Below are 20483 nucleotides of genomic sequence, written 5' to 3'. Positions count from 1 at the left end.
TTTTGTACTATGTGTCGTGTAATTATTTGTATATTGATGTCTGCTAGCAGCTCCATGTGTCTCTGCATATAGCTAGAATATTTCCAAAAGTGGTTATGTTTACATACATTGTGTGCATGTTTAATAAAACGCTAATGGAAAACAGTGCAGATATTGTGGCAGAATACGTTCACATGAGCATTAGTACCGTTTGCTGAAGCAACAGTCTATAAACTGTCTAAACAAATTTTTCTTGTTGGCTGAACAGTCCTGGAATCACAATACAAGAGATTGTAAAGCAGGAGGTGAAGGGCGAGAGATGAAAGAGGTGTCCGCATGTGAGCAATTTAGCTGGATTTACAAGGAGAGAAAGCACACAGCTCACTTGTTTCCAAAAAGAAACCTGTTTTATATTGTATAAACATATGAGCGGATCTAGCTGCATGGATGGTTAAGAAGGACTTTCACCTGCCTCATGGAGCAGCTCCATCCTTTTATACCATACACTTCCTTGAACTAGAAAATAAGATCTTACGGATTTGTTTATGTTACAACACTTGTATAGAATATTCTGCAGACTGGTATACAGTCCCTGAGCTCATAAAGGCTCACTATCTTATTTGCTTACCTCTCATGCACACTGGGGATCATTTCTTAAGAAAGCAACTGACATAGTTGTATGTCTTTGCAGTTTTGAAACAATGGTACTACAAAGAAATCTTCAAGGTGTAAACCTGCAAACTCAATGCATATGTTATTCTTGGCCATATTCCTACCCCGGGACTTTGTACTGGGCAGAGTTTCTAGAAATATTTCCCATTTTTGATAACCATTAATACAATAAAAGCAGAGATTTCAGTAGAGCTAAAATAATGTCAGCATTTTCTATGTAAATATCACTGACTACAATCATACCAGAAACTAGTTACACCAAATGTCCCAGTTTTCTATGTACATACTGAAGAAACAACCCCATTAACATGTATAGGACATATAGTCAGACATAGATACATCACTTACATTGTTTGAATCATAAATCATCATATAACTAGAATAATTCCCCATGTTCTATTCCTCTCCTCATTCCTGTGTTATGACTGAAGAGTGTACAGCTCTCTTACATCCTGGTCAGTCTATCCTAGTCAGCTCCCCTGTTAATTCAGGTATGTTAATAGCCATCACCATAGTTTCCTCTACCACTCCCTTCCGCATGTTCGATAATGGGCATATATAATCAAATCAAATCAAAAAATGCTTTATTGGCACGTCCGAATAGGTATTTGGCATTGCCAAAGCTAGTAAAGTGGGCGGGGGGGGGGGGGAGTTGGGTTGGGTGGGCGGTGGGTATGGGGGGGGTGGTTTGGGTTATAACAGTCCATGGAGTCTCATCTTCCTCTTCGTTGGTGACCGCTATATGGGGGGGTGGGGTTGAAGGTGGGGCGGGTGTATTGGGATAAATATAACAGTCCATGGAGTCTCATCTTCCTCTTCGTTGGTTTCTGCTATATGGGGGGGTTGGAGGTGGGGGTGGGGCGGGTGTATTGGGATAAATATAACAGTCCGTGGAGTCTCATCTTCCTCTGGTTTGGTGACAGCTGGACACGTATTGGGCAGCGATCTCCACAGTGGCCTCTTCTTCTCCCAGTAGGATGTAGAGTTTCCTCTTCTCGTCTGCAGATATGAAGTCTGGGATGTGGGCAGAGAGTCTTTGGTAGTAGACGGCCCTCACAGCTGAGTATTTGGTGCAGTGTAGCAGGAAGTGGGTCTCGTGTTCTAGGGCCCCCTGGTCACAGTGCTGGCACAGTCTGTTCTCCCGTGGCTTGTACGTCTGCCTGTATCGCCCCGTCTCTATCTCTAGGTGGTGGGCGCTCAGTCTGTACCGGCTCAGGGTCTGTCTGTGCTTGGGGTGGCGTATTCTCTCCAAGTAGGTGGCCATGGTGTAGTCCCTTTGTAGGGATTGGTACACGGTGAGTTTCTTGGAGTTATTTATTTCGTTTCTCCATTCTTCAATGTACCGCTCTTTGTTTGCCTCCGTGGTCGCCTTTATCTCGGCCTTGGTTATCATCTGTTGGTGTTTTTGGTTTGGTGGTTGGCTGTTGTTTGGTTGGTGAATGTCTGGTTTGCTCGGGTGGCTTAGCCAGGCTTGGTGGTGGTAGGAGTCGGGCTTGCTCACCTGGATGTGTGCCTGGAAAGCTAGCGCCCTCTTCTGTATGGTGAGCCATAGGGGGAGTCTGCCTAGCTCTGCCCTGCAGGCTATGTTGGTGGTGTTGCGATGGACATGGAGCAGGTACTCCAGGTGGAAGTTCTCTGTTGGGCTGGAATCCCACTTTGACTGGTCTGGGTAGGTGGCTGGGCCCCAAACCTCACTGCCATAGAGAAGGATCGGGGAGATGACTGCGTCAAATATCTTCAGCCAGACCCTCACCGGTGGTTTGAGGTGGTACAGTTGTCTTCTGATGGCGTAGAAGGTTCTGCAGGCTTTTGCTTTCAGGGTTTCTATTGCTGCTTTGAAGCTTCCTGATTGGCTGAGCTCCAGCCCCAGGTATGTGTAGCTGTTGGTTTTCTTCAGTGTGGAGCCGTTCAGTGTGAATTGTGGGGTGGTGGAGGCTTTATTGTGGCCCTTCTTCTGAAATACCATGACTTTGGTCTTCTTCTGGTTGATGGGTAGGGCCCATGTGGTGCTGAATTTTGCCAGCACTGACAGGCTTTCTTGGAGGTCTTTCTCGGTATATAGAAGTATACTGCAATGAGGGAATTGAGGAGTTCAAGAATGACTGTTATTAGAACAGAGGTTCTCCACCTACACTCTCTTTTACAAAATCTTATTGATGCGGCAGTAAAGCCAGTTCCAGTGTTCTCCTTAAAGGAAGAAGACTTGACAGAGTTTCCTGATATCAACCACTGCTATGGAGGTCCTGGCCTATACAGACTACACAATGATTTTAGTGCAATCTATTTACTGCTTTATTTCGCTAGTGGTGGCAATGCAGGGGGAATGAACAGTTTGCCAACAGATGACAGTTGACTCCGGGAAATCCCAACAGCAGGATACCCTGTGCGATCAACTTATCATCAGAGAACCCTTGTAAGAAAAATGAATTGTCTGAAGACCAGGACTACATGATGCTCATGCTAGTTGATAGGGACAGGTTTTGTTGGACAATGTATAACTATTAACCAGTTTGACACTTCCAGCATAAGGCTGAGGCTCCAAGTTGTGGAAATGCAGCTTTTTTGTTGCAGATTTTGCTGTAGTTTTTTTTTCTAGTTAAAGCTAGGAGTGGATTGAGGAGAAAGTAGAAGTATAAGAGCTTCCTACATATTTCTCATTCCTTTTGTAGCCAGACTTTGCTTTGCCTCTAAAAACTGCAACAAGAAAAGCTGAGTTTCCGCACTGTGAGGCCTCAGCCTCAAGTGGGATTGGCACTGTGTAAAAATGTGAGCAGGTTAAAAAAAGAGATTGTCAACATGGCAAGTCATTCCCATGGCATTATTAAATCAGATTTTGTAAAAACATATTAAACTGAAGGAATTATATATAACTAGCTTCTGCCTGAGACTTCGCCTGCATGTTGTTGGCATTGATGATCCGCCTTATATTCAGCAAATTGGTGCCGTCAATGGTTTGCCTGCTCTGGTGTTTTGGCAGCTCTTAAGCTGGCCTGCTGCTGAACTTATTCCTCATGCCGTGCCTGTGATTGTTCTGGCATCTCAGCAGCTCGCTGAGACGCCATATAATGAGCGTGTTATTGGTGTCGATGATCCCCCTCAGCTCCGCTTGAGGAGAAGTCTGTGACTTCTGGCTATGTTCATAGCTCTCGTTGTTTGTGACAAATTAAACTCACTTTTCCATGGTCTTTAGTATCTACATTGATACTATTCATCTTCCAAAAACATTGGACGTAGCTTAACTAAATGGGTGTCTCCCAAGGGTGGTGTGCTACCATCAAAAAGTCACTCTCATTCTAGTGGTATGCATCACTGTGTTGCTTTTTTTTATGTAAACTACTAGAGTGAGTTGTAATTTCTCCTGAGAACTCAATTCTGGTTCTAAAAAACAGTGGACAAAGGGAGATCATATATTGTGTATAATAATCTGGGAATTCAGAGAGAGAGAGAGAAACCATCAATATAAGAATGAATCAACCTTTATGAAAGGGAAACATATTACTAAGAGTTGCGATGAAATACTAACAAGAAATGCAGCGTAACAAGTCAGCATATTTTATGTGTTGTGTGTACAGACACTAATAGTATTATTGAAGTATGATCCTTTAATATCAGCTCTCTAATAACAGGGTACATGCTATAAAGGAACAATAGGGAAGGTATAAAAAGACCTGAATTCTTTAAGCTGCAAAGAAAGTGGCTGAGGCGCCACAAAGGTGTCTTTTGTATTCAATATTTTCTCATCCATACTGGTTTACACTCCTTAGGCTTCTGTTAGCGCTCACACTATAATTTACTGTCATTCGTTATGTATAAAGACTAAAGCATACACTGCATACAGAGTGCCAGAAAAGAAACATGCACATGTCTACCATCGAAATGGAGTGGTCACAGTATAGTTTCTTGGCTCATGTTATTGATCAGAAAATGTTATTGATTAGAAAATTATAGTTTTGCATTTTAATCTATTTACACTTATCAAGCAGTTTTTGCAAGACATTTATAGAGAAATCGACAATCCACAGAGTCAAGATCTGGGATAGTCCGTTTTCCATGTGGAAAGGTTAATTCTTCTGCTTTCTGGGTTGCCACACGTATTCTATAATATACAGTAAATAATTGTGCTTCTAGATAATATACTGTATTTTGGGCCTTCACTGACTAATTCTTCAGCATATGTGAATTTCATACTTTCATGCACAAAATAAATAAAATAGACTTGGCTTCAAACTCCACAACTGAAGATACTTAAACTTTATAAGGGATATGATCCTATTAGACTACGTTCTTGACAGAAACCTAGTTTGACATTCTAGGACCCTAGTGCAAAAGCTATACTTGTCCCGTCACCAAAAAAGAGGCAGTTCACAATACTCAAGGAGAATAAGAGCAGCATATTGGGCTATAAGCTTTGTATAACTGAGACCCTGTTGAGGGTACATGTATTATAAAGGCTTAAAATAATATTTTTAGTTAATCATTATTAAGGACTTTGTTGATAAAAATCTGGTACAGTATGGAATTGTAATAGAAGCCAGAAGAGCAGAGCTATGGTTGTATTATTTTATCACATACATAATTTCTACAGCAAAACCCAATTATTGTTTATCAATTGAGCAATATTTCACTGCACCCATACCTTAAGAAGGTGAAACTGAATAACCCTGGCGTTATTAAATGACAATATTATTGTATCACTTTAATAATATCCTGATCTATATTGGAAAGAGAAGACGTTCCACATTTGCATCTCATTTTTAAACCCATTCATTTCAGGTCTTCTTCACAAATTCGCTTTTGTGACATTTTGTGTTTATGAATGTGTCTGCATAAAGTTGCCTGGTATAGGCCTAAATTGTGTGAGTGTCAAGACTGTTTGTGAGTTACCTAAGTAATAAGGATGAGGGATACAAAATAGAATATTAAATGTTGAGAGCCCTTTAGGATCTGTATTGTTCAATAGCCTAGCACTTTATTATCTGACAAGTGCAACATGTCAATTTCAAGACAACTGGTAATACTTTATGTGCTCATTCTGTGGCTTGCTGTTTGGTTCAGTTTTATCTTCCTTAAAAGCAAACTTCAAAACAGATGATGGGATTACTTTATTCTGTGGTCTTTAAGAAAGTAACACCTGGCTGGGAAGCCAAGAAATGAGCCATCACTCGGCAGGATTTTGGCAGCTGTGTAGGTCAGATATGTGTGATTTTGTTATGTATTCTGATCTCCTTTCTTTCCTCCTAGTGATGAACTAACAAGAACAGATTTAAAGAAGTTGCCGGCGCTCCCCACACAAGCCCTTAAAGAGCACCCCTCCCTTGCTTACTGGTAATATTATAACATTGATGTGTCCTATGCTTGTATCTGTATATTTCTTACATTTTCATGGCTTTTGATACTGATGGCCCATCTTAATACCCTCACTGATCAGTTGATATAGACTGCAGAATAAACCCACAGTACATAGCTCTGTATGCTGTGTAATGGCAGAGCCAAGCTACTGCAAGCTTCAAGTGAATGGTAGCTGAGCTGCAGTCCACTATAGAGTTTATGGAGCTTTCCACTATGTACACTGTTTTGGCCATGCAGGCAGATATCAGTTGGGGCTGCCGGCTGTTGCAATCCCACTAATCTGATATTGATGGATCGGTCATAAATATTAAATCCTGGAATACCCATTTAATGGCTGGACTGAAAATCAGAAATGTTTCACTGTTAACTCATTAAATGATAATAAAATATCATGTAGTTTTATATTGCATTTGTATGGGCTATTTCAGGTGAAGCTACTGTGAAGCGGAGCTCTTCTAGGTTCTCCTGACTTGGTCCTACCGTAGTATTACACACTCCGTGTCATATCATAGAAATCCAAATCATTAGCCAATGTATTTTATACACAAAAAAGAATCTAATATCAACAGAATGGTTTAATTTTTTAAAAAATATTACCTTTTTAATGTTTACAGTCTTTTTAACATGTACACTGTATCTAGACTTATTGTTCAGCTTCTGTTACAGAGATATAGTATTTAGGAACTATTACTGCATGCTATCCATAATCTGCACAGATTGTATTAGCACCTCCTCTATTTCCAAAGCCCCTGTGATCAGTATGGGAGCCATATATTTATAATCGATAAGATCATCCCAGTTAGGTTATGTGCATATGTGGTCAGTTTATGTAAAGCATGCAACACAAGTCATATCAGTTCATTAAAAGGAAGAACTGGTTAAACCCTGCAGAACTGTATGTTACCAAGTATACAGGAGGTAAAGTGTAACCACAAGTCAGTTTATTTACTGATCTGCTTAGTTAGTTTAGTTTCAGATCCATGCCCCCTGTATGATGGGTATTGGGTACAAGTAATACAATGCGAGTGTATTTTTGGACGATAGCTTACATGTTCTAGTTTATTAAATTAGGAAGAGTATGGGTTTACTCCATGCTTTGTGCAGGAGGAGCCAGTCTGTCCACTTTGTGGAGCCTTAATATTGGCAGGTGGTCCAGTTCCAGACAAGGAATTCTCACAGCTGCCAAGGACTGTTAACAGTGTAGCAGTTAGGGGGAGAACAGCTGAGATGACAGTACGTTTCATGAGCTCTGCAATTGCTGGATTTGTAGTTGTGCAAATCTGGACATTTTTTTTTTACTAAAAAGCAATGAGGGACATTTGTAGGTAAATTCAAGTTATTGTTATACCATAAATGAGTATAGAGACAAATCATATTACTCTAAACACTTACGGTAATCTTATGTAAATTGATTGATTCTAATTGTTTGTGATATTTTATAGCCACAAGTAAAGGTTTGTGTAAAACATAGGGCAACATATTATATAAATAAAAATAATGCTATTATGTTATATTATGAATTGTTTCATTAGTATTTAACCACTTCATGAAATTAAATAACTATATCTAGTAATATAGTTAATGGATAATTTCTATTATTCTTTCCTAGCGAGGACAGAGTTATAGAATATTATAAGAAACTCAATGGGCAAACTAGAGGACAAGCTATTGTGAAGTAAGTATGTGTGGACAACTATCTAGCAGTACCATGCCTTAAATGCCTTAGTTAAAGGGGGCAGTATACAGTGACTCTAGCTCCTTTCGGAAAAGTTCATGTACACATGTTATTTTGGGGGGTTTTATATGGGTTTTGTAATGTTTCTTTGCTGTAATTTATGTAATGAGCATTTTTAGAAAATTATGAATAATAAAAATTGATGGCCTATCCTCAAGATGCAGATCCAAATTTCAGAACTTCCACCAATGAGTTGGTTGAAGAGGCACAGTTCTTGTGTGTGATGTTGTAGCTGGTGTTCCAGGTATTGAGGATTGTCTTATTCAAGCACTTTGGCCTCTTCAAATAGATGATTGGCAGGGGTGCTAAGAGCTGGACCCACACAATCTCAAATTTATGGCCTATGTTAAGGATACATACATTTTTCTATAATCTCTAATAACTATCACTAGTTTTAATCTATCAATCATTATGGCCGATATTCTGACAGGTTTGGCAACTCCATTCAACGCTTATTATAGAAATAGCAATACCCGCGACTTTGTCCGCGACCCCCTCCCTCCTTGTGCGACCCACCTGCAGCGCAGCTCTGGCCCCTCTATTGCCTTGCAGCTGCCGCTACCCCGGCCTACCTTTTCTCCCCCTGTCGTGAAACCCTGCCTCCCCCCGACACCCCGGCCTCCCCTCCCACTTCCCCTGCCCCGCCTCTACTCGCCACCCTGTGCTCCTCACCCCTGCCACCCCGGTCTCCCCCTCCGCCCGACTCATACTGCGACTGCGGGTAGCTCTGCCCCCTGTATTGGCTGCTCCAATCCCAGATTGGCATGAAGGGCGCCTCCACAGCACCGCCCTCTCCGTCGCATGGTCCAATGGGGTTACAGCGCACATGGTTGCGATGACCTCATCGCAGGTCCTTCAGCCTCTGTCGGTCATGCTTACGGGGCTCGTGGTTGGAAAACCCGGCATGCTACAGTGATGTTAATGCGCCTATCTTTTTTTCCGGGTGTCACGCTACTGGTGGTACGGGATCAGGAGTCCAGTCGTCGGGAAACACAGAGGAGGCTGGAGACAGCAGGTGGATGGCCCACAGGGGCTGAGGTAGTAGTCCAAGATCAGCTGATTAAAGACCAGGTAGAAGTCTGTAGTCTTTCAAGGGCTGTAGTCAAGCTACGGTGAGCTTGCAGGTGAAGTTCCAAAGAACCGAAGAAGATCTCCAGCAAGGAGGTCTCCTGGGTGTTCAGGCTGTATCCGGAATAAACTGAACACAATACCAACACAAACAGGAAGTGTCAGAGTCACCTATATATAGCCAGTCCAATCAAGGTTAATACAGGGCGGGTTCCAATTATTAGCAGTAGCTGATGAGCCTCAGCAGTAGGGTCCACACAGACGTCCAACAGGCCATTATTCCACAAGCCTGATAGCTCAGGTAGCAAGGAGACACCGGGTAAAACAGCAGGTCACAGGTTCAAATCCTGACATCACTCCCCTCCTAACGGCGACCTCTGGGCGCCACAGGACCTGGTTTTGCCGGATACTGCTGATGAAACGTCTAATCAAACGAGGAGCATTGATGTTAGATACCGGTTCCCATGAGTTTTCTTCCACACCATACCCTTGCCATTTGATAAGGTATTGTAGTCGATTTCTGTATATACGGGAGTCCAGAATCTTTTCCACGACAAATTCTTCTTGTCCATCCACTTCCACTGAATCTGGAGGTTGAGAGGACCGTTCAGGAAATGGATTGGCTGTAGCGACTTTCAATAGAGACACATGGAAAACAGGATGAATTCTCATTGTTTCTGGAAGTTGTAGACGTACCGCCAGAGGACTAATTATTTTAGAGATCTTATAGGGTCCAATAAATTTCTGTCCCAGTTTGGGTGAAGGGACCTTCAGCTTAATATTTCGGGTAGAAAGCCATACTCGATCCCCTACTTTGTATTCAGGTGCTGGTCTCCGATGTTTATCTGCTGTTTTCTTATATCGCTCCTGAGCCGCTCCCAATGTTTCTTTTAACATTTTCAGATTTTGTTGCAGTGACGCGATTCTTTCTGTAACTGCTGGGATTAGTGGAGCCACTGGATTTTTTAGGAGAATACTTGGATGATATCCCAGATTTGCAAAAAATGGTGTTTGCTTTGTTGAAGAATTTTGAGAGTTGTTGTATGAGAATTCTGCAAAAGGTAATAAGTCTACCCAGTCATCCTGTAAATGGCAGATGTAACAGCGCAGGTATTGTTCTAGCGTCTGGTTTGTACGTTCTGTCTGACCATTAGTCTGAGGATGATAGGCCGTTAACAAATGAAGCTTGATATCAAGTGATGTACAGAAACTTCTCCAGAATTTAGACGTGAACTGCACCCCACGATCTGAGACCACCTCATCTGGCACACCATGAAGGCGAAAGATATTTTGGACTATCAAATCAGCAGTCTCTTTGGCTGAAGGCAAACCGGTACAAGGGATGAAATGAGCTGCTTTGGTAAGTCGATCTACCACTACCAATATTGACGTTTTTCCTTTGGAGTTAGGCAGATCCACTATGAAGTCCATTGAGATCGAACTCCATGGTCGTGCTGGAATGGACAATGGTTGCAGCAACCCCATTGGTGAAGAACGTGAAAGTTTATACCTAGTACAGGTATCGCAAGAGAGAACGTATTTCTTTGCGTCTTCCAGACAGCCGGGCCACCAGAAGAAACAAGATAATAGCTCATATGTCTTCTGTACTCCCTTGTGTCCTGCCAATCTGGAATCATGTACGAACTGTAGAATCCTCAGACGCATTGCTTCTGGTATGTATAGATGCTGTCCATCAGTCCATACTTGATTTCTAAAGAATAGATGTACATCTCCTGACGGGTGTGATAAGAATGGATCAGTGTCATAGGCCGCTTTAAGGTTCTCCAACAGATCACCTTCATGGATAATACCTACAATTCTTGCCTCAGAGACAATGGGAGTAGGTGGAGCTGAGGGATTAATATCACAAGAAAACATGCGTGACAGAGCGTCTGCCTTTCCATTACGAGATCCTGGTCGGAATGATATTGTAAAATTGAAGTGGTTCAAAAATAGGCTCCATCGGGTCTGATGAGGGGAGAGGCACTTGGCTGATCTAATGAACTCCAAGTTACGGTGATCAGTTAGAACTAGTATCTGTTGTGAAGCTCCTTGTAGATGGTGTCTCCACTCTTTAAATGCTGAGACGATGGCAAGCAATTCTTTATTTCCCACATCATAGTTTCTCTCTGCAGAAGACATTTGCTGAGAGAAGAATGCACATGGATGTAACAACTTCTTTTCACCTGACCTCTGAGAGAGGATGGCCCCAACTGCACAGTCTGATGCATCTACTTCGACCACAAACGCAAGTTCTGGATCGGGTTGACGTAGTACTGGAGCTGTGGTGAATTTACCTTTCAAACGAGAGAAAGCTTCCTCTGCTTGTGGAGTCCAGGCAAAGTGGGTTTTCTTCTTTGTCAGCTCTGTGATGGGGGCTACAATCTCTGAAAAGTTTTTAATAAAGCGTCTGTAGAAGTTAGAAAAGCCTATGAATCTTTGTACTTCTTTTACCGTCCTGGGAGTCGGCCAGTCGATTACCGCTTGAATCTTTCTGGGATCCATACACAATCCCTGAGAAGAGATGATGTATCCTAGGAATTGAATCTCTTCACGATGGAACTCACATTTTTCCAATTTAATGTAAAGTCGGTTTTCCCGCAATCGTTCCAATACACGTCTTACATGCTCCTGATGTTCTTCTAGAGATTCAGAGAAAATTAGTATATCATCTAGATAAACCACCATGAATTGATCTAGTAAGTCTCTGAAGATATCATTTGCTAGGTGTTGAAAGGTAGCCGGAGCATTGCAGAGCCCGAATGGCATTACCAAACTTTCAAAGTGTCCATATCGTGTACGAAAAGCAGTCTTCCATTCGTCACCTGGCCTTATCCAGATTAAATTGTAAGCACCCCTTAGGTCCAATTTGGTAAAGACCCTTGCTCGTTGAACTTTCTCCAACAGTTCAGGAATCAGAGGTAATGGGTAACGGTTTTTTACTGTAATTTTATTATGTTCTCTGTAATCCACCACTGGCCGTAATGAACCATCCGATTTCTTAACAAAGAATATAGGAGCCCCTGCAGGAGAAGATGATGGCTGGATAAACCCTTTCTTCAAGTTCTCATCAATGAAGTCCTTAAGGGCATTTAATTCAGGTCCTGATAATGGGTATATAGTCCCAAAAGGTATGGGTGCTCCCGGAAGCAATTCTATTGGGCAGTCGTAAGAACGGTGTGGTGGTAGTTTGTCAGCTTCCTGTTTATCACAAACATCCTTCAAATCCGCATATACTGTTGGTAACTGATGCTGTTCCTGGTCTTGAGTAGAGACTGGATTTGTTGGTTCGGGTTGGTCTTTTATCTCATTGTCTTTTGGGGGAAAACTCAGCATCTTAGTTCCCCAATTGATGGAAGGATTTTGTGCCTGTAACCAAGGTAGGCCTAAGATGACTGGAAAGTGTGGAGAAGAAATTAGTAAAAATGAGAGAGTTTCACGATGCTGAGGTTCAATGTGAATCTCCAAAGGTACAGTTTCCTTGTCTACAGGTCCCGAACTCAGGGGAGACCCGTCCACAGTCTCCATCACAATAGGTGAATGTCTCTTAGATGAGCGTATTCCATGTTTCTGAGCGAAACCAAAGTCCATGAAATTTCCGCTAGCCCCGGAATCCACCATAGCTGATGTAGATATCCACATAGAAATGACCAATAATTTAAGAGGGACAAAGTAATGTGAATCCTTGTTTTCCTTTTTAACCTGAGAGGTCACTGATGAGATATAATGGACACTTTCTCCAGCTGACTGTTCCCCATCTGAAGCTGAAGATTCTTCATTGGATGCATCGGGATCCATTACAGCGGCCACCGTTCTCCAGGGGCGATTCGCAGAGCGGCTTGGGCAATTTATAAGGAAATGTCCCGACTTTCCACAGTATAAACACAGATTTTCTTTGAACCCATGTTCTCGTCGCTCTGCACTCTCACGTTTCTGAATTGCATCAATCTGCATCGATTCTGGTTGGGATTCTCGGGACTGCTGATCAGATGATTTTTTATAAACCAGCGGTGATGTGGTAGTGTATTGACTGGTCGTGCGGTTTGCATAGCCCCATTTCTCTTGTCGACGTTCGGTCAGACGAGTATCAATCTGAATGCAGTGATCAATAAATTCAGAGAAGACCGAAGGAGCTTTTGCTCGTGCTAGTTCGTCTTTAATATTGCTAGAAAGTCCACTCTTGAAAAGTGCTAGTCTTGCGGAGTCATTCCAGCTAGTGTCCACAATCCATCTCCGGAATTCCATGGCATAATCCGCAACAGAACGTCTGCCTTGACGCAACGTTAATATGGTGGTCTCTGCTGTAACCATTCGGTTGGGGTCATCAAACATCCCTTTCATGGTGTCCATGAAGTCTTTGTAGTTGTTTAGGCAGACGTCATCGGTTTCGATTAGCGGATTTGCCCAGGCAATAGCTTTGTGTATTAACAGCATAATGACGCACAGCACTCTTGATCTCTCAGTTGGATACTGGTTAGAATGTGCATCAAAATACAAATTGCACTGGTTTACGAATCCTCTGAATTTATCCCGGTCACCATTGAATCTAAATGGCGGCAATCTCGGGGATGGAGCAGAGGTGGGAATCAGGCCTTGTGCATCTAGCTGTGCAATACGTGCTGTGACCGTATTCATAGATGTCTGCAATTCCTGCAGAGCTTGGCCATGCATGTTAATTTTCCCAGTGGTCATTTGATCAAAAGTTTCCCATTGGTGCTTCATATCTTGGACCTCCGTATACATTGCGCCCAAGGCAGCTTGTACCTTTTTGAAGCGAGCCTCCCAAGCTTCTTTCCCAACGGACTCCATTGTAAGTGTTGGTATCCTGTCACGCTACTGGTGGTACGGGATCAGGAGTCCAGTCGTCGGGAAACACAGAGGAGGCTGGAGACAGCAGGTGGATGGCCCACAGGGGCTGAGGTAGTAGTCCAAGATCAGCTGATTAAAGACCAGGTAGAAGTCTGTAGTCTTTCAAGGGCTGTAGTCAAGCTACGGTGAGCTTGCAGGTGAAGTTCCAAAGAACCGAAGAAGATCTCCAGCAAGGAGGTCTCCTGGGTGTTCAGGCTGTATCCGGAATAAACTGAACACAATACCAACACAAACAGGAAGTGTCAGAGTTACCTATATATAGCCAGTCCAATCAAGGTTAATACAGGGCGGGTTCCAATTATTAGCAGTAGCTGATGAGCCTCAGCAGTAGGTTCCACACAGACGTCCAACAGGCCATTATTCCACAAGCCTGATAGCTCAGGTAGCAAGGAGACACCGGGTAAAACAGCAGGTCACAGGTTCAAATCCTGACACCGGGTGCCATTGGAGGTATGTATCAAATTTCACTGTAATCTGTTGGGGCACTTCAGCGTGATTCAGGAACAAACACATTTCACATTTATAATATTAGTAGGATACATATAATAAGTGTTTATTAATCCAGCGTGTGTAGGACCGGCCTGGAATTTCTTCACATTTTGATGTTGTAGTTGAATTGAGAAATGCTAGACTCAGTTTTACACTTAGGTTCAGTTCTATAATATTGGCCATAACAGTAGTATAATGTCCTATATAAAATTGACCTAAGCTGTGTTAACACTGATGTTGATGGAAAATGTGAATCACTATCAGACCAGTAGTACATATATGACTAATGTCATTTTTAATTTCAACTTTTGACAAAAGCAATTCCTAGACCTGACAAATCTATCATATCATCAACAAGACAAACCGTAAACCTACAAGAGGCCATACTATCTGATATATTTGTGAGAATTCCTTTTTGTGGAAATTATATGATTTCATTCAGGCAGGTCTGAAATACTGCAATAGTGTGAGTAACAAAATGAATCTAGTTGCTATGTATCAACACATTTTCACATGAGATTTTTACTTTTTCTGTTCCAGTTATATGAGTATTGTAGAATCCCTTCCCACGTATGGAGTGCATTATTATGCTGTTAAGGTAAGCTTATACTTAAATAAGAGCTTTACGAGTGACATAAAATATGGGATAGTGTTATACAACAGATCTAAGAGACTGCTAATAACATCAGCAACAATCCACAGTCAATAAGCGATGTTGATTGAGTAGCCTAGTAAAATGTCCAGCCAGGTCCACTGTTCATTTAAGAAAACATTGGGGAATATTTGTTAAGATAAATGCGCCAGAACTCAATCTCCATTTGCTCAGAAACACAGGCCACATTCATTGTGTGTTTAGATAGTTTTGTGCCTTACTAGACAGATTTTAAAAGTCTTTAGAAAAGGAGACAAAACTTTGGTGCACGATGTTGATCTTAAGTAAGCCAATGCGGTGCTAAGTGAGATGAAATAGTCTAAAGCCGGCCATACACATTAGATATGTATCGGCCAAATCCACGTAATATGTAGGGGGAGACAGATGTCAGAGGACACAGAGCTAGGACAATTGGATTTCAGACTACTTTAGCGGAAGCTGCACTGCTGGGCCATGCGGAGTGTATGTGTAAGGGGAGATGATGGGTAAGATAGCTGTCAGCTGAATGAGTATTGGACTGACAGTTATATAAAGGGTCTGGTCTGCTTGACATGTGCAGCATCATAAACTTTCTAAATTGTAGACAGTAATAATAACTCTCCCCCATTGTATAGTATTTAAATATCACTACACACCTCACCATGGAATGTATTAGGTCTATAGTGTGACATGTTAAAGACATGTGGTTGAATTGTACTGGACTAATATTCATGTCCAGGCTACATAGGAACTGCATAGGAAACCCAACTATGTCCAATTTGGCTATCCCTAGATACGTTCTGGAGTATGAAGCAAGTGGACACATGATATTAGATTATAAAGATTTTAACCTATCGCTTAGTGAATAATGTGTCAGATTGCAAAATGGCTGCCCCTGCTACAACCAATGCCGCACAAGTGATACAATCTTTATAGTGAGTGGCCTTTTACTTGTTGCCGTCAAAGGAAGTTATACATGTGGTTTAACAGTGCAGATGTTTCTTTTTCCATATACTCTGCCCATATTATAGGGAAGCAGCAGATGGATACGGTGACCTTTGGTCCCTGCATCCTCACCCATGATGTGTTCTCATTCCCTGCTCTCCAGACAAATTGTCTAGTCAGAGATGTACACAAGAACGTTGTTGAATTATTGATAAGAAAATAGCTAAGATCCCACAAGAGACTTCTATTACTCATTTCTAGCATTACATGGGATGAGCAATATATTAGGACATGACAGGGCCTCTCACTCCTAAACCAGATGTACGCTTTATGATAAGGTTAATGTATATGAGCAACTCTGTCCAATGCTTTATTATTAAAGTAGGACTTAAAAACTACTGAAAAAATAGGATGTACATTTCATGAGCGCTAATGTATATTAGTTTTAGCTGAAAAACAAATCTATGGGAAATGGTTATTTACATATGTTTTCCTGGAAGCATTGCGTGAATATCTACTATGACATACTCAGTATTATCTTAGTAGTGTTGTCTCCTAGAAGCCACTATAAATAACAGAATAATGTTATTAAAACCTATAATAATATAATTTCAGAGAAATATAGTGTATAGATAATTCCTATAATTGTATGCACCATAAATAATATTGCTTCACTTCTTCTCCTTTTTACAGGACAAACAAGGAATCCCTTGGTGGTTGGGACTTAGCTACAAAGGGATTTTCCAATACGACCATCATGATAAAGTAAAACCACGAAAGGTATGTTTAGTTTAATTGTCAAAATAATCAAACAAACGATTAAATATTGAAACTGTCCTATATAAAGCTGGGTATACATATTAAAATGATGAGAAACCTTCTCCTTACTGCCATGGACCTCAAAATTTGTAAACATTGCATAAGCACAACATATAAAGCTATCAACCATCAGCAGTGCAATATTTGACAGCAAGAAAAGCAAAGCATGCAGCACAGTTGTTGATATAATGACAACGGAAACCAAAATCGAGTACAGACAAATCCCATTATAAGTTGCAACAGAACTGACAGAGCAGCATGACAACCATTATGCGCATAAGCCATATCTGAAGAGAGTCATAGGCTGGTAATACATATGGGATAATTATCGGCTGAACAACTCCCTCTTCCAAATCCCGTATGTACATGCATATATGGCTCAGCTGAGCATGCATATTTTCTGAAAAGGAAACCGAGAGAAAGCCACGGCAGGCACTTGTAAAAACAACTTATACCAAACATGGTCATTACCTACTAGAGTATTAAAAGAAGCTATAAGAACAAAAACAAAAGAACATTTAAGAGCAAACCACTGTGACCTGTTGCATTCCAGCTACCAATTGGTTTCTGTAGGCAACACCACCACAGTTTATTTGCATATATTTGAAAAATCTCTCTCCAAAGGATTCTTTTTTTTCCCCCTTACTCTCATACATGCTCATAAGAACACATATGCCAGGCATATTACTTTTTTTGCACTATGTAACATGATCAAAGCTAGTGTATGTATCTTCCCATATTGACTGTACATATTAAACAGCTTTGTTTGGCTAAAAGTGATCTTCACTGACTCATCCTTACACATGAACACTCGGCCTAGTAGTGTATGTGTACAGAATGGGAGCTAGGAGAAAGTGGTTTCCTGACATATCTGGCAGTGGCTTATCTCCAAAAGAACAAAAAGATGGGGCAATTGAAATGTAACTGGCTGATCTTCATCGCTCTCACCCTCTGTAAAAAGGGGAGGGAAGACAGAAGGACCATACACATTACATAGGCCATACATATTACATAGCCGATCGAACCCACTGAAATCAGGGGGAAAGACAGAAGGACCCCATACACATTACATACACCATACACATTACATACCCCATCACTGAAATCAGGGGGTTCAGCCAACACACATATAACGTATAAGGAATGTTTAAAGCAAAGTACTACAGCTATGTATTTACTATAACTCAGATTCCTCCAGCGTATCTCAGACAGATAATAGCAGTGACAGCTTGGAGAAGTAATTGATGGCTTGTATAATTTGCATATCACAGCAGACCTACAGAGTTGCAAGCCAAGGAAGGTGTCAATATTGGTCTAGCCTCCTGTGGATAAATTAGTATTCACTTGCTGGTTTGATGGAGTGAAAACATCCCAAGCTGTAGGCAGATCAAGGCAGAATCTGTTTTCTGAGTAATAAATACAGCAGAGGATCTCACCTTCAGAAAATTACAGGATGTACTGTTTATGGCAAAGCAAATGTTTGAATTATTTTACAGTACTGAAATATTCGACCATTTGGATAGTATTATGGGAGGGTGATGTTTTTCCTACAAATTATTGGGGAAATCTATCAAAAGGGGAAAACTGGTCCAACCATAGCACTGTTTGAGATGCATTCTGGACCTAATCAACTTGCTTTAAAGCATTACTAAAAAGGTGAAATTGTTACCTAAATGACACCTCACATCATCTCATCTTTCTTACTCATTTTACAATTATAAAACATGAAACATAAATTAGAAAACCAGCAATGTCCTTCTCTAGGACAGCAGCCATGATCTGCTCCTTTTTCCCCTCCAATACTAGTGCATGCAAGTCAGAAAACGGGCTGGGTTTAAACTGCATACACATTGTCTATACATTGAGTGTGGTAAGAAATAAGTGTAAGAAATAGATGCACTACAAACTGAAATGAGAACAGGACCCACCCAATACTAACAAGGCAGGTCAAACCAGAAGAGTGGACTCAAAGGAATAAATGTGTCCAAGCCACTGTCAATCCAAGAGTTAGCAGTCAAAGCTAAAATCAGTAAGCAAGCAAATATTCAGTAAACAAGCTAAGGTCAGGATACAACAAACCACCAATATATTCAAAGCACTGGAGCCTAACTACCAACAATTAACTAATAGCAGGCACATGGGAAGCTTAGAATAGACCGTAAATGTCCCTCCTCAGCTGCTGATGGGTTCATCGTCTCAGAGTTCGGATCAGCTGCTGAAACCTTCACATGTCGGCATGGCAAAAGCATTGAGCAGTGCTGCAGTGAGGAGAATACATACTGACATCCCTAACACCCATACCATACCATATCAGATGTGCTTCTCTGAGGATTGTGGGAAAGCTAGGTGTCACACCAGGTAATACTGTAATAGGAACTGGTGAGTACTAGGTATAGTTTTTTAATATAAAATAAATATCCCTATTGCTCTAAAATCATGCCAGAGCTTGCCAGAATTGCCAATCAGGTCCCAGGAAAGCTGGGTAACTGGGAAATTCCATAATAGGGACTGGCAAATACTTAGTATCTCTATATAATTCTCTCTGTGAGAATATCATGCCATAGCTTGCTAGCTTTTCCAGAAGAAGTTTTAGAGTGGCCAAGTACCAGAGAAAGGATTTTTTTCAGTGAAGACTGTAGCTTTAATGATGACGAGGAGAGTAAACAGGAAAAACTCTACATCTTATTAAATCCTGAGTATGTCACAGTTCCTTCCAGCTACAACACATGGCGGAAACCACTTAGCAGTAATGTCATTACTATCTATATTCTGCATTTCTTATTAGATAACGATTATAATGGCCACATCCATGTCTTATAAATAAGTTAGAAACTGCAATTATCAGGAGAGTCTGCATATAAAGCCATTAGCTATAGGATGTGTGTCTGCTCTCCACATGTAATACACGCTGGGGGAAGCCAGCTCTATGGAGGGCATCAGTCATTTGGATTTATGTTTTTTATATTTTTTACTGGTTGCTTAAAACGTGTATATTGATTGTGCCAATAACTAAAACATCTCAGTTCTTATCATATATTAGATTTGTTATAAGGCCAAATTTAGCTGGTTATGTGGCCTGGCTGAAATAGCTGATTTTAAGATATTCCCATGGTACTTGAAGGCACGCACAAGCCAAAGTGGTTATCAGAGATATAATTATCTTGCCTGAAACACTACAATCTGCGTAAAGTTTAACCATGTCGAACTATTCTCATGCTCAGCCTTCCATACTTATTGTAGTCAACTGTACCGCTTTGTATTATTATAACTAGAGATGAGCGAACAGTGTTCTATCGAACACATGTTCGATCGGATATCAGGGTGTTCGCCATGTTCGAATCGAATCGAACACCGCGTGGTAAAGTGCGCCAAAATTCGATTCCCCTCCCACCTTCCCTGGCGCCTTTTTTGCACCAATAACAGCGCAGGGGAGGTGGGACAGGAACTACGACACCGGGGGCATTGAAAAAAATTGGAAAAAGTCATTGGCTGCCGAAATCAGGGGACCTCCATTTTAGACGAATAGTGGATTTCAAATCCGGGTCATATGAGAATGTGAACTTTGTGACTATGAAACAGGGATAGCTGTACAGGCAGGGATAGCTAGGGATAACCTTTATTTAGGGGGGAATATTATTAAAAATAACTTTTTGGGGCTCTATCGGGTGTGTAATTGTGATTTTTGTGAGAAACTTTTTCCCATAGGGATGCATTGGCCAGCGCTGATTGGCCGAATTCGGTACTCTGGCCAATCAGTGCTGGCCAATGCATTCTATTAGCTTGATGAAGCAGAGTGTGCACAAGGGTTCAAGCGCACCCTCGGCTCTGATGTAGCAGAGCTGAGGCTGCACAAGGGTTCAAGCGCACCCTCGGCTCTGATGTAGGAGAGCCGAGGGTGCACTTGAACCCTTGTGCACCCTCGGCTCT

General features: G+C 41.4%; 1 protein-coding gene across 4 annotated transcripts in view; it reads left to right on the top strand.

The window, feature by feature from the left end:
- The window catches only part of FRMD4A (FERM domain containing 4A), a 347533-nt gene that overhangs the window by 278275 nt on the left and 48775 nt on the right, over positions 1-20483 (top strand). For all 4 annotated transcript variants that reach the window (XM_075273982.1, XM_075273980.1, XM_075273981.1 and 1 more), the window contains exons 8-11: positions 5893-5976; positions 7610-7675; positions 14702-14759; positions 16431-16517. In XM_075273982.1, the coding sequence (XP_075130083.1) occupies positions 5893-5976; positions 7610-7675; positions 14702-14759; positions 16431-16517 (295 nt within the window). The remainder of the gene's footprint in view (positions 1-5892; positions 5977-7609; positions 7676-14701; positions 14760-16430; positions 16518-20483) is intronic.

This window comes from Leptodactylus fuscus, chromosome 5 (genome assembly GCF_031893055.1).
Source record: "Leptodactylus fuscus isolate aLepFus1 chromosome 5, aLepFus1.hap2, whole genome shotgun sequence".
NCBI classification, from domain to species: domain Eukaryota; kingdom Metazoa; phylum Chordata; class Amphibia; order Anura; family Leptodactylidae; genus Leptodactylus; species Leptodactylus fuscus.
The sequence above is the reverse complement of the archived record's forward strand: the minus strand, read 5'-3'. Positions and strand labels throughout refer to the sequence as shown.